The sequence below is a fragment of the Panthera onca genome, chromosome B4, assembly GCF_046562875.1.
Source record: "Panthera onca isolate mPanOnc1 chromosome B4, mPanOnc1 haplotype 2, whole genome shotgun sequence".
NCBI lineage: Eukaryota > Metazoa > Chordata > Mammalia > Carnivora > Felidae > Panthera > Panthera onca.
Window position 1 is genome coordinate 95674614 of NC_138345.1, and position 15306 is coordinate 95689919.

At 38.1% G+C, this 15306-nt stretch overlaps 2 protein-coding genes across 3 annotated transcripts in view; one reads left to right on the forward strand and one right to left on the reverse strand.

The window, feature by feature from the left end:
• ZFC3H1 (zinc finger C3H1-type containing) overlaps positions 1–4775 on the reverse strand; it is a 53877-nt gene extending 49102 nt beyond the window's left edge. Inside the window, exon 1 of one of the 2 annotated variants that reach the window (XM_078449674.2) lies at positions 3940–4775. In XM_078449674.2, the coding sequence (XP_078305800.2) occupies positions 3940–4537 (598 nt within the window). In that variant the 5' untranslated portion in view covers positions 4538–4775. The remainder of the gene's footprint in view (positions 1–3939) is intronic. The other variant, XM_078449673.2, reaches the window with a different exon arrangement.
• An 81-nt stretch (positions 4776–4856) lies between these two features.
• THAP2 (THAP domain containing 2) lies at positions 4857–14197 on the forward strand. The gene is made up of 3 exons (XM_060656973.3): positions 4857–5483; positions 11487–11682; positions 13359–14197. Exons 1-3 carry the CDS (start codon positions 5413–5415, stop codon positions 13746–13748), a joined length of 657 nt encoding a protein of 218 aa, XP_060512956.1. The 5' UTR covers positions 4857–5412; the 3' UTR covers positions 13749–14197.
• The last annotated feature ends 1109 nt before the right edge of the window (positions 14198–15306 follow it).

The following is a 15306-nucleotide window of genomic DNA, read 5'->3' on the forward strand; positions in this document are numbered from 1 at the left end:
ATTTGTCCCTGAAGATAAGGACAACTACCAAATTTTTTCTTCTTCTCTAACAAGTGATACACAGAACATAACTTTTTCCTTGGAAATGGCTACAAAATTCCAATACTATTCTTATTCAAAATAATTAACATAGGTGAAAATTGCTATCCCTCACTTCTGCCTAGAAATTAACAAGATTTAAAGATAAGTACTTTATGTGATTTTAATACAATATGTCCTTTATAGATCATTTAAACTCCTAGGATATAACATTACAGTTCCCTAAAGATGGTTCCTCTGTTTAACAATTTACAGGACAATCAGCCTCCAGATATTGTTCAATTTCCCTAATAATTAATAGAAGAATGGGAATCACCACCAAATATTGTTTTTTCACCAATAATTTTAGAAACTAAACCAGCATTACCACTTACATCTCAACATCTTAACAGTTCTACAGCAAAAACTGTTTTAGTAAATCTTTGGACCTCTGATCTAACCTCTGCAGAGCCAAGTTTCTTGAAAGAATACTAGTTTCTCATTATCCTACTCTTCAAACGAAATCTAGATTCTGCTGGCTGAGTTTGTTTATCCACCGTGTTTTCAAACTTTATTTCACCTGACCTCTCTGCAGCTTTGGACACTGCAAACCACTTCCCTTCCCTAACCCCACTTTCCTCCTGTTTCCCTACCTTCTTTTTTCCTTTAAGTCTTCATGACTCCTTTCTAACTCCGCAATAATGGTGCTCTTCAGTAAGCTCTATTTAACCCTCTTTCACTTTTCCTTTTGAGCGTTCTAATGCACCCCCATACATTTACACAACACAAGGGAGAAGTCTTGCCTCATGATAGATATTTGGGGTTTTATCTCCCACAAGCCACCTCCCACTCTGTTGCCGCACTAATAATCTTTCTAGAACACAAATCTGATCAGATCTCTCCCCTTGTTTAAATCTCATTAAGAACAGAGTCCAAAATCCTTACAATGGCATATATAATGCCTCATGATTTGACCTGTACTTCCTTTCCAATCTTACAATTTCCCCGTTAATCACAATCATGCACAGCTTTGTATTTAGATTTTTTGGTTCTTCAAACTGACCCCAATTCAAAATTGAAATGTCACCTCCTATGTGAAGCTAGAGCATTATTTGCTCCCCTAACCCACATTACTCTTTGTACATGAATTCACTAATTAGCTGCATTACATCTCACTTTTCAGTAGAGCCATCTAAAGGCACAACCACAGTGATTAATAAAAATAAAACTGAAGACCTTGGAAAGATTTGTAGAGGAAAAAGATTCAATACACTGACAAAAAAATAAAAGAAAAATGAGGAAAAGTAATTCAGTTACAACTATAACTAAGTAATCTCCATCAAGGCTAAATGAAATCTATTTCTAATACAGGACAACTAGAATGAAACCAACATTTAAAAGATTTAATTTTAAGCTAGTTAAAATGCAATTTCTACCTCAGATCTGGTTTAAAAAAAGAACTGCTATTCAACCTTTACAACTGCAGGTGAAAATGAAATGACTTTTACTGATGAGAGACACTGGCCTAATTATGTTAGCTCTCATCAGATTAGAAAGTGTAAAACAGTAGTCATCCAAAGGAAACATGCTAAGACTGAATGAGCATCTGTCTATCACTAAGAAAAATTTTAAATGAATGAGAATGAAAATAAGTGCCACAATAGAATCTGGTTCATTCTACCTTTTTAAAGCTGCAATCAGCATACCTTAATCATTACAGAAAAAGATTTAAAAAACAAAACAAAACAAAAAACTTGTACTCATGTTACTTTACTTCCACATTAATTACAGAAATGAACCACAGTACAACCCTTCTTCTTCTTTTTTTTTTTGTAAATTCTACCCCCAACATGGGGCTCAAACCTATGACGCCAACATCAAGAGTCACATGCTCTAATGACTGAGCCAGCCAGGTTTCCCATAACCCTTATTCTTTCTTAATGTAATATCTGCAAAATTAAAATGTCATTATTATAATTGCACAGTGAAATATAGGAATAAACCTAAGTAAAATCTTGGTATTAAGAAATTTGAATTAATAAATATTTGTATGACAAATTTTGTTTGCTCACATCATATAAAAGTAGTTGGAAACTATGTTTTCCTTCACAAATTCTTACAAAGACTATCAACCCTAGGGTGGATTAATGATACTTCATGAGGAAAACAATGAGCAGAGGATCAAAGTAAGCATCCTTTTCTTAAGAGCAGCATCTGTGAAAAGAAAAACAGCAAGACAGCTCATTTCTGGTAAGTTACTACAGAAATCAGATTGGATATATTCTTGTGCTTTTTCACATCATATGCCTGTTTACTAATAAAAACATAAGCTTAGCAATGAATAAAGGTATATGTGACAGAGGCCAAATTGGTAATGAATGAATGGACAAAAAAAAAGCAAAGGCAGCAGCTGGGCAAACCCCCTTCCTCACCACCTTCTCTAATACAATTAGATGAAGAAAAAACTCTGCTCCCACAGTACTTTTTACACACCTCAATACGAACTGCTTTACATTAAACTATATTTACTCACGTTTGTCTCTCCAACACAAATTCCAAACTTCCTCTCTTGTATTCTTAAAAAATATACATATATGTACTTAAACATCCTGTTTTTTAGATTCAGAATCGACAATAAATCTTTCATTAAAAAAGTATCTTAGGCAGAGTTCTTTTCTTTTTTTTTTTTTGAAAGAACATCCTCTTTTTAAAAGTTAAATATCTACATGATTTTCTTTGAAATGAGCCTGGGATGCTCCTAACCCAACTTCTGGTGGCAAAATTAAGTTTTTTCTGGGCACTAGCATCAGAAGTTGCTACTTCTTACCTAAACTTACATTTCTTGTCCCCTTTATATCCTAAAATCTGGGGAAAACCATCTGGTCCTAAATATTCTATAAAAATAATGTTGCGTGTCTTCCAAACACATGTCATTGCGCATAAGTTCCAAATATAATTAATGTTATAAAATCATTACACTATAGAAATTACAACCAGTAATAACTATACTTAGTAAACTATTTTAATGCAGTTATCATGAAATAAGACCTAGTTCTACAAACTCATAAACTAGCAAACCTTCAGATGACTAATTCCCCGGTATAAATCTTAAGGAAATTTAGGACTGTTAAAGATTATGGGCTTAGAGATGACAAAAACCAGGTATTTTGCTATTTCCCTTCTCAACCTCCCCATAATCTCCACCCTCCCATATACTCCATGGCTTCCAATATATTAAAATTAAAATGCTGTTTGTCGTCCTCTAACCTACATTTGTCAGCACTGAGTTACAAAATTTCCAAAAAGTGAACATAGAGAAGGCGGTAAAGTTTTACTAAAAGTTTACGAATTTGAAACCTCTGAATTAACAGACTTGGTAAAGCTACGGGTCTTTTCCCTGTCCCCCACTTTACAAGGCAGCAATGTGTAAGAATCAATCAAGAATGGTAAAGCAGAATCACAAATAAAAACTGTAGAATTACGCAGAATGGAACTTTACAATTTTCAATGCCAAAGTTCAATATGGTATAAGCAACACTATTCCCCAAACTGACTCTTTTTTTCCCCTCTAACAATCTAAATCAACCTCACATACAAACAAATGCTAATGAAACCTAGGCTTCTGATGTACTATTACAAATGTGATTTTAGACTTTCTTGTATTTCACTAACTTGGTGCCAACCCATACACGTTTACATTAAAAAGCAATAATACACCCAGTAAACCAATCTTAAGAAACCAGACTCTATAGTGTGACACATGGGGATCACCAAAGAGCAACTTACTTTTAGTATATTGACACTGACAAATAAGCGGTTCTGATGGTTCAGAAAAGTTACTCATCTCATAGACCTAATAATGACGCTAAAGGGAACTTTGTTAAGTGACACACCCAGGGCGGACCGCCACGTTAAGGATACAACTCTTCCGAGGTGGAGAGGGCTCTCGCCAGCCCTGACTGCTGCTGAATCCGGATCCTGCTCCTCCTCCCAGAGGAGGTCTGCCCCCCGACTTGCCTCCTCGCTCACCCCCTCCTCGCCCCCGACTCCAGCGACTTCCACCCCGGTACGGCCTGCCTCGAAAGCGGAAACGGTCCAAGGCGATGTGGCTCCGTTCCCAAAAGGACGGTCGGGGGCTGCTTTCGGACAGCGAGCTCGAAGGCATCCGCACGGAGGGCGGGTGAGACCGGAACGGCTCTTTGGGTCGGTAGCTGCTGTGTCCCCTGAGGTGGCCCCGCTCCGACGCGTGCCGCGAGCGTGAGAAATTCCTCAACTGCTGCTGAGAAGAGGACGACGACGAGGAGGAGCCACCGCCTCCGCCAGATCCACCGCCCCGGGCCGGGTGAGGAGGCCTTCGCCGTGGATACGGTAACAGCCCGCCGCCACTGCTGCTGCTGCTGCTCCGGCTCCGTATCTGGCTGTTGTTATCGTCGTCGCTGATTTCCCCATCTTCTAGCTCCCCTTCTTCCTTGGGCGAGAGGCCACTGGAGGCCGGGGCCGGAATATCTGCGGTCGCCATCCCGGGAGCAGCGCCTTCCACACAACCTTAGCCCTCCGTCCGGGGATCCGCCCGACAATTGCCTTCCTCCTCGGTTCCCTTTTTTTCTAACGGACCCGGTCGGTGCGGCCTTACCCTACTCGGACACCTAGCGGGCTTTGCTCCCCAACTTCCCCGCACCCCAGCTCTTTCTCGCCGGACCGTCGCAATCCAGTTCCCTTCCCTAGCGCCCCCTTGCTCCTCCGCGCTCGGGGCTCTTCCGCCTCGCGAGAAAGGGGCTCTGGAAGTGGCTCGCCCGTGACGTCGCTTCCTGCGGCACGCAGGAAACAAGGCTTCCAGTTCACGCGATAATAATCCGGACAACGCGATTCTTAGTGGGACTTGTAGTCTTTCTTCTCTCTCCCTTCGGGTTTGTCCTTCCAAGCCATAGCTCACACCCACCGCGGGCTCGGGATTGGGATATCTGGGTGCGTGGCGGGGTGGGCGGGCCCGTTCTTAGTCTTGGCCGCAAGAGTTTCATAGTGATGGGGGGAGGGCAAGAGACACCTTTCTAACTGCTCTGAGGTCGGCTGCCAAAGAGACGCAGTAGTCCCACTCCCTTTTGGGGGCCGGGAGGGGGTGGCTTTTGTCCGCCATGTTGGTGAAGGTAGACGAAGGAGATCGGAGGTCCAGGACTGTCTGCTCTGCTGGCTGAAGTCCGCCATATTAATAAAGAGACAGAGGTTGACACCACCACCCCCCCAAATACACACAACCCGTCTTTCCCACCCCGTTCCCACGACTCCTGTCGGTGGGCCCTTCCCCTGCCTCGCTTGCCTAGCCTTTGCGCGAAGGAAGCGTAGCAGCCAGCGCCTCAGAACAGGCTTAAGACAGCGCCGAATGAGGGGTAAAGGGAAATGCCGACCAATTGCGCCGCGGCGGGCTGTGCCACTACCTACAACAAGCACATTAACATCAGCTTCCACAGGTAACCTGGGCAGGGAGTGGGGGTGCCGGAAACGGGAGCTCCTAGATTGGGTGTCGCTTGTGTGGAAGGAACAAGAGGATCCTACTAATTCTGAAGACTTCACTACCTAGCTGGTAGCAGGGGAGCATCATTTCTGTCCGCCCTTTGTGTGTGTTTCTCAAATACGCCCAATTTTTCTGTCACTTCAGGGAAGGTTTACTCACTTTGTACAAGAAATCCAAGTTCTGTGTGGTGGCTACCCCTTAGAGAAAAAGTGAGAGGAGAATATCTTAATTTTCTGTTCTTTCATGTATTAGACTGGGCCTTGACATGAATGATGCCTTAAAAGGAAGCGAAACCTTCCTGTTCAAGTCCGCAGTCACCTTAAAAGCCTGCTGTGTGCTTTCATCAAAGTTAGGAAATTGTCACGAGCTGAATTGGCATGGGAAGCATTTCGATTTCAGTCACAGAACAGTTAACTGCGGAGGAGTTGAGTCATCATTGATAGCTAAAGAATTAAGCGATGTTAATGAAAGTGCAAAAGATAAGCTTTCTATTCTTAACGGAACAGTAATAAAAAGAACTTACATTTTGCTTTTCCTCCGATTGCTGGAAGAGCGATCAAAATTTAGTTCTGTCACATCAGAACTCTTGAAAACATTTTGAACACTGCATGAGATATAATAGGTACTCTGTAAATGTTTACCTTTGTAATACGCAAGTGCCTGCCATGTGCCTGAAGAAGCATTAAAAGAAAGTTAAGCGCAAATAGTTCTGATTTTATATATCTCACAACTTAACACGATCTTAGAATGTGGAAAACTATAACCTTGACCCTTTCCCTACTTAATTATGACTAAATGCCCCTCTTATTAAAAACTGCTGCTTTAAAAAAGTCCTTGTGATGTTTCTGATTTTCAGCTATTTGATGGAAACGTAGCACTTCATTCATTCATTCATCGAATGTGTACAGAGTTCTCATTTGCCTGACATAGTGCTAGGGATCTAGAAAATTCTTACACCTTGAGTTTAGCCTGTAGTGAGAAAGAAAGACATAATTATGGGTCAGTGCCACAGTAGAGATACTCGGGGATACCTAACTAAGCCTTAGTAAGTCAAAGAACACTTCTCAGAGGATGTGAAATTTCAGATAATACCAAAAGATGACAGAGATTTAGTCCTGTGTGCTACTTCACAGATTTCTCATTTACCCAGTAAGTGTTTGAGAAGATGTGAAAGTTTTTAAAAGAAAGACATGATTAGATTTGCATATTAAAAAGCCATCTGGCTGCAGTGTGGAGAATTATTTGACACTTAAAGTGCTGGTCAAGCATCATCAAGAGATGAATTTGATGACAAAGGAGCTTATTACACAATGTTAATTTACCTACTATTTCTTTCACAGAGAAATTCTGCTATAATGTCAACTGAGCTAAGCAATATACTTCATTGCTGGCACAACCAGCAGTAAATTAGACGAGGTGAGAGTTATAGAGAAAAAAAGAGAAACTTGCAGTTAAACAAGAGAGAGTCCACCAGTAGCCTAGACTAGAGTGGTACTGACAGAGATGGAAAGAAGTGGACAGATTTAAGAAATATTCGAGTTAGGGGCGCCTGGGTGGCTCACTCGGTTAAGCGTCTGACTTAGACTCAGGTCATTATCTCACAGTTTGTGGGTTCGTGCCCTGTATCGGGCTCTGTGCTGACAGCTCAGAGCCTGGAGCCTGCTTCAGATTCTGTGTCCCCCTCTCTCTGCCCCACCCCTGCTTATGCTCTGTCTCTCAAAAACGAATAAACATTAAAAAAATAACGTTAAAAAAATTTTTTTAAAGATTTTTGAGTAGAAACTACCGTGTTTGGTAATTTGATGTGGAAGATGAGGGAAAGAGGAGTCAAGCAAGGCACCAATAATATTGAATGTTTAAGAGATACACAGTGATACAGTAACATGCATACCTGACCATTTTTCTTCCTATGAAATTAGCATTTTCATGTGTAACCTCAGAAATTTAGATCTTAATATTATAATAAATTACATTCCTATTTCACAAATACAATGTCTGACTAACTTCTAGGATGTTGGTAGACGTCTTTATCCCCATGTACAACTTATGTTGCCTCAACTTACTGTCTCCATTTTTATCTCTTAGCCCACTGCAGTCTAAGTCTCCCCAATAATCTTCTGAACTTCTCTTGCTGAGTTGTCATTTTTGTGTTTCTTTTTTATGGCATGTGATCATTTCTTCCATGAAATACTCCCTACTTTTGAATTATTTGACACTACTTTTGTGATTTTTGTCTTTGATCTGTTTTCTCTGCCAGCCCCTTTCTCTGCACCCTGACCTAGGTCTTACCACTGTTCTCAAAATGATTTCAACTGTTCTGTGGTCTCAGTTAACACTTAATCCATGATGCCTCCCAAATCAATATCTCCAGTCCAATCTTTCTAATGAGTTCCAGACCCTATAGGACAAGTGTCTCAGTATTTGCCTGTTCTTTCTTCAGTTCCTTGGGTTCAGCATTTCGAAACTGTACTAATGAGCTTGCTCTTCCCCCAAACCTACACCACTTCTCTTAACCCCTTTCTCAGTAAATGAAAACACTATCCACCCAGAAGGTGGTAGGTCATCCTCCCTTGACTTCTCACCATTCCCTCTTGATTGGATTATTACAACAGCCTTTTAACTGGTTCACTGCTTCTATTCATACACTACTAACCTCTCTCTATAATCATAGCTGTGTTGCTAAAGGTTTAACAACAGGATCTCCAGGGAAAGAGGATAGCCCTGATTGATAGTATTTGCCCAATTTCCATGATATAAATACTCCTACCATGACTAGTTTCAAGTTACCAATATGACATGACTGATCATAGAGTTGGGAATAAATGTGCAGTACCACACTGTTCTATAGCAATTATACCACACAGATATAACAGACATAAATAACTTCAAGAATATAGATACAGTAATTAAGAAATGATGGGTTTCAGTATTTATTACCTTTGTTATTAATTGCAAATATACCTAATTTTTAATGACTCCGTTCAACAGCTAGTTAAGATATGTTAATAATCAGCTCTCTAAATTAGGCCTTTAAAAAATAAAAATAAAAAAATAATAAATTAGGCCTTTAAAAGGCTTACCAGTGCCATTTTGGATAGAGTTCAAAATTACTCTTTAACCCAGAAGGCCCTCCAACATCATTTCATGTCATAACACTCTTCACTGTCCCCAAGCTAAAACTCTTCACTATTCCCACCCTAAATTCCCTGGCTAATTCCTAACTCAAAGTGTCCTGACTAGATTAGCTCTTACCCTTTTATGACTCATGACACCTGTAATTATTTTTGTATTCATAAATAGCCCCTATTTAGTATTTAATGTATGCAATGCACTGGGCTAAGCATTTACTCATATTATCTAATTTATTCCCTAGAAATGTACTGAGTACCATTATTACTCCAATTATAGATGATAAAACTGAGACCTAAAAAGGTTAAATAACTTGCCTAAAGTCACCCAGCTATTACATTGAAGGCACCAGGATTGGCACCTTGATTTGACTCCAGAGACTATACCCTCAGCCACTCTTTTATTGCATCAAGTCATTTGATTATGTACCCTTCCCATTACTATATACATAAAAACTAACCCCATTAGCTTGCACATTCATTGATTCATTGAGAAAGTTCATTGAGTGCTTGCTTAACAGGATAAAGTAGTGAAAAACAGCTCCTAACCAGGAGAAACTTATGATCTAGGAGGGGAAATAGAAAAGTAAACAATTAGAATACAATGATATTTTGTATGATACAGGAACACCTTATTCATTCCATGAACAATTTCCTTAGGAAGATGGGATTCCTAAATTGAATCTTAAGGAAGGAAAATTGACTCGTTAATGTTCAATTATGCCTTGGTTTCATAATTAGGGAGCTAGTTTTAAAAAGAGCAAAGGGTATCTGGCTGGCTCAGTTGGTAGAGCATGCGACATTTGATCTCAGGGTCTTGAGTTCAAGCCCCACATTGAGTGTGGAGCCTATTTAAAAAAAAAAAAAAAAAAGCTTTCTACAAAGAGCTAAAGAAATTAAAAGGTTGAAAAATAATTTTGAAAGATAGCCTTCATATATCTGAAGAGTCTTAAAGCAATGATAATACAATGACAGTACTTAATTTGTTCTGTATCTTTATTGAGGCCCAAACAAGAAATGTGCTTGTAAACTAAAGCTTGACTTTTAGCTTAGGCCCCAGGAAACATTTCCAAACCACTAAATATTGGAACACAGTAGATAAATTCTCCATCAGAGGTTTCTAATGAAATAGAAAAAACTTACATACATGAAAGCGAACTGTAGAGTGACATACAAATGTTATCTTCAGATTAGGGTATTTTTGGGTGGGGGGATAGGAGATGGAAGGGTACTTACAGTAAATCGGGGTTTTCTTCTATGCCCCTTAGTGCTGGCAATTTGAGCAAACCTAAATATCTAATCTAGCTGAAGCTATTGTTACCTAATCAAGCTTCACTTGGGAGCTTCTAACGTGATTTTTTTTTTAAACGTTTTTATTTATTTTTGAGACAGAGAGAGACAGAGCATGAGCGGGGAAGGGGCAGAAAGAGAGGGAGACACAGAATCTGAAGCAGGCTCCAGGCTCTGAGCTGTCAGCACAGAGCCCGACGTGGGGCTTGAACTCACAGGCTGTGAAATCGTGACCTGAGCTGAAGTCGGACGCTTAACCGACTGAGCCACCCAGGCACCCCTAACATGTGATCTTTTAACATGATTTTAATGGTTCTTTTTAAACACTAGTCAGTTCATTATTAATACTTAAAGGATTAATCAAACTAAAGAAGAGCTCAATTCAAACTTATGTGAACGTTGATTCTTATGTTTTCAAGTCAGTCAGTATAATGGCCACTAGAATTTTGGGGCAGTCCCCTACAATTTTCTCTTCCTACCAGGTATACACTGGTACATATCAGTATATTTTATACTTAAAATAAATATGAAAGGGAAAACATTCCTGCTGGGCTTGACAGCAGCATTTTACTTTTTGGAATAATTATGCTTTCTACTACAGAGCTTAAGAGTTCTTTTTTTTTTTTTTTTAATATGTGTAGTTAGGGGCACCTGGGTAGCTTAGTCAGTTAAGCGTCCAACTCCTGATTTCAGCTCAGGTCATGATCTCACAGTTTTGTGAGTTTGAGCCCTGCGTAGGGCTCTGCACTGACAGCACAGAGCCTACTTGGGATTCTCTTTCTCCCTCTGCCCCTCCCCCCCAAAAAAATTAATAAATAAGCTTAAAAATATATGTGTGTAGTTTAACTACATGGATGTAATATAGTAAATTTTAATTTATATATTCTGTTTCATAGCAATTAAGCAAATATTTATTGGGCCCCTAGTGTTTGCAAGGCTCTGTGCTAAGTGTCAAAGATAAATAGATGATATAATGATCCCTGTCCTCAAGAAACTTATAACCTACTTATATTTCACTGGAAATTTATTAAAATGGAAAAATTCCTAAACAATGTGTTAAGTGTCACAATGAACAAACACAGAGGAAGGAATACCAGAATCTGTCTAGGCTTTCCTTGATAAAATTTAATCTGCAGATATTTTGTCTTGACCATGTGCATCAGCAGCACATCACAGCATTGTGAATTACTCCTGCTTAAAATGGTTCTATATAACCTCGATCTAAACCTATATAACCTCGATCTATTTTTACTGCCCATGTTAAGGACTGTGGGGGGGGGGGGGGGAGGAAGAAAGGTCTCTTAAAAATCCTGAAAAATCAAAATAAAACCACTCAAGTCAGTTTTTGAGTAATTTTTTTGCCAACTTATAAAAATTAGCATGAATTGGTTTCTGTTTCAGTGTCTGGATATTAAAATGTTTTATGTAAATGGAAGACACTTTAAATCAGCATCTTTTAAAATTTCTTTTAACCATTTAGGTGCAACCAGAAGTGTAATAGTTGGAATTTGAGTTGCCCTTTTTTTTTTTTTTTTTTAAAGGTTTCCTTTGGATCCTAAAAGAAGAAAAGAATGGGTTCGCCTACTTAGGCGCAAAAATTTTGTGCCAGGAAAACACACTTTTCTTTGCTCAAAGCACTTTGAAGCCTCCTGTTTTGACTTAACAGGACAAACTCGACGACTTAAAATGGATGCTGTTCCAACCATTTTTGATTTTTGTAACCATTTAAAGTCTATGGTAGGTAACATTACTTTTCTTTTACCCATTTTTACCATTTTTAGTACCCATTCTTTTTTGCTTGTAAAGTGGGACCATTCAGAATACATGGAAATTCATATATAATGATCTGCCTCAAGAAAGTTGCAAAACTTCCTCTTTTGCAGTAAAGGTGCAGGCTAGAGACCAGGTCTCCCTAACTCCAATATTTTTTCCCCATTCCAAACTGTTTTTACTATATTGGGATTTTACATTATTTCCAGTCATTATCAATAATTGAACCAATGATAAAACTGAGAAATCATGAGTAATGAAACCTCCAGCATCATTCTGCTCTGATTTTAAGGTAACATTTAAAATGTGTGCAAAGAACTTTAAGAATAACACACCCAAAGAATACAAGAGTTACACTAAAGAATATAAGTTCAGAGGAAAGCATAACAAAGATTCATAGAGCTCAGGCATTTAGGCTGGCTTGAGCTTGGAGTTTGGAACTTAAGAGAGGGTTCTTGACCTTGCAAAGAACAATTACGATAACATGATGAGAACAAAAGCCAATGGGTTGAGGGGTAAGTAGAAAATAATCAAATGTTAGCAAGTGATATGTAAAAGGAAAGAGAATTAAGGCACATGATGAATGTATTAGAACAACGTTTTATATAGCTAGGCAAAATCTGATCAGAGAGGAAAATTTATTTGTCCACAAATGAATCCCTATATGTTTTAATGTTTGTTCAGTCAATAAAAAACACAAAGTTATGAGGTTATGACATACCCTCGGAACTGGAAGTGGTTTAGTATTGTGAGTATAAATCAAGGTGGTGAATGGCAGGAGTGAGATCCTAAATAGTAAGTTTGCCATGTTTTTTCTTTATATAGTTAGGCAAAGAGGAATTTAGCCAGTTACAGAAACATCAAATCTGTTAGAAAAATTATTCTGGTGGCAGAATATGAATTAAGATCAGAATAAGGCAGGCATCAATAAAGAAGTTTCTAATATCCTCAAGCCAGATGTGATGTATGGGCCTGATGTGGACAGTAGCATTAAGAATGATGGAGAGGGAAAGATTCATGATAGAGATATTTAGGAGGTAGAAATAATGGGACTTGATGAACAATCAAATGAAAGACATAAAGGGAAAAAAGGTCCTCATGGTCCTTGGGTTTGGGTAAAAAGTTCCTAGCCAGATTTTAAATCCTTGAATGGAAGATGTAACTGAACAATTAATAAGTAAATCTATTCAGGAGCTTGATACTTGGAAATAATTTAAAATATTACCAAATTGAAAGAATAGGATGTACCTAAAAAAGAGTTTAAATCACTATCACAGATAAAACAAATGTTTAAATACATTACATTGGCCTTAGTGAGAAAATTGCAAAAGGTTTTAGAGTTTCCATAGAATCATACTCAATAACTTGAAAGAGACCTTGGTAGTCCATTGTCTATTTTCTAATAATATTCACATCCGTCTGAAGAGAAAACACATAAAGAAATAAGTAAATGGGGCTAATTCAACAAGTTGAGAAACTTGAATCCATGATTATACGAGATGGGCTGTTGATGTTGCCTACCAAACTTTTAAAATCAGTTTTTAAAAGAGAGGTTTAATTACGTGTATACAAAACAGGATAAAATTCACTTATTTGTGATATTCCATCATTTATGTTCAACCCTTTGATTTTATTTGGCTTAGAAACTCAAGTCAAGGAATCTTTTGAAGAAAAACAACACTTGTACTCCAACAGGACCATCTAATTTAAAATCAAACATTAGTAGTCAGCAAGTACTGCTTGAACACAGTTATGCTTTTAGGAATCCTATGGAGGCCAAAAAGAGGATAATAAAACTGGAAAAAGAAATAGCAAGCTTAAGAAAGAAAATGAAAACTTGCTTACAAAAAGAACGCAGAGCAACACGGAGATGGATCAAAGCCACGTGCTTGGTGAAGAATCTGGAAGCAAATAACATATTACCTAAGGGTACATCAGAACACATTTTACCAACTGCCTTAAGCAGTCTTCCTTTGGAAGATTTCAAGATTCTTGAACAAGAGCAACAAGATAAAACATTATCAATTCTCTAAAACAGGCTAAGAATACCTTCATTTAAGATTAGCCTACATAAAACTTGATGCCCATCCTTCATTCTCTTCAAAGGTAAAGATATTTAAGGAAATTATGCCAAAATTGGGTATTTAATAAAGTTTTACTTGAACTAACATTATTACTGTATAATTCCTGAAGATTTGATTACAAAAAAAATGGAAACTTTTTATGAAAATTTTATTTGAAAAAGAATGAAAGTGCCTTACATGAGAATTATGTACTTAAAAATTTTGCTAGGGAATTGTATGTTTGCAAGATGTTTTGTGTTTTTGTCTTTTAAGGCTACCTTTAAAGAACTATCTATGACAATGTGTTTAATTTATATTAGAAAAACAGGGGTTTTTTTCCTGTAACAATGTTAGGATATTACATTCTAAATACGATGCTAAGTGGGAGTTAACCAACATTAAATATGACTTTAAAACTGCTGGGTTTTGTATTAATTATTATTGGCACTGTGATCTGGAAATTTTATAGGAAAAAAAGATATACAAGGCAAGTTCTTTTATTTAAACTTTCTGTATCTGCTTACCAATAAAAGTGTGCTAATCATGGCCTCCCTCATAAAAATATTAGCTTTTAAAATAGATTGTAAAGTATTTCGAAAATAATATTTTGAATATGAAGTACTCTGGAGTCATCCAAGCAAGGTTAAGACCTCAAGTACCTCAGACTAGTAAAAACTGGTAGCTGATTATATGTTGTGAAATAATCCAGATGTTGTGATCTAGCTTTTACCTTAGTTAAACAAAAAGATAAATCTATACTATTTTTCTCATAATAAAAATATTACATTTTTGATTCCAAAATGTATGCATTAGACAACATGATACAAAGTTCCATATTAGGAATATGTTCTCTACCCCCATGTGTGTTGGTACTGAAACTCTTAAGCTTTTTTTTCTCCATAACCCCACAATAGGATTTAATAACAGAAGTACTTACTATAGGGGCGCCTGGGTGGCGCAGTCGGTTAAGCGTCCGACTTCAGCCAGGTCACGGTCTCGCGGTCCGTGAGTTCGAGCCCCGCGTCAGGCTCTGGGCTGATGGCTCAGAGCCTGGAGCCTGTTTCCGATTCTGTGTCTCCCTCTCTCTCTGTCCCTCCCCCGTTCATGCTCTGTCTCTCTCTGTCCCAAAAATAAATAAACGTTGAAAAAAAAAATAAAAATAAAAATAAAAATAAAAATAAAAAAAAAAAGAAAAAAAAAAGAAGTACTTACTATATACCTTCACAACTTATAACTTAAAATGGAATCAATTTATTGTATATATCAGCTTGCTTTTATCTTTTTTAGTGAGTCAAATAGAGCAACTGTACTGCATAAGGGAAGTGAAATGTATTTTCTGTAAAAATACTGTGTCCAGGGGCACCTAGGTGGCTCTGTGGGTTAAATGACCTACTCTTGATTTTGTCTCAGGTCATGGGCTCATGGTTCATGAGTCCAAGCCCCACATCGGAGCCTGCTTGGAATTCTGTCTGTCTCTTCCTCGTGTGCATGGTCTCTCTCTAAAATAAATAAACTTTTTTAAAAAATA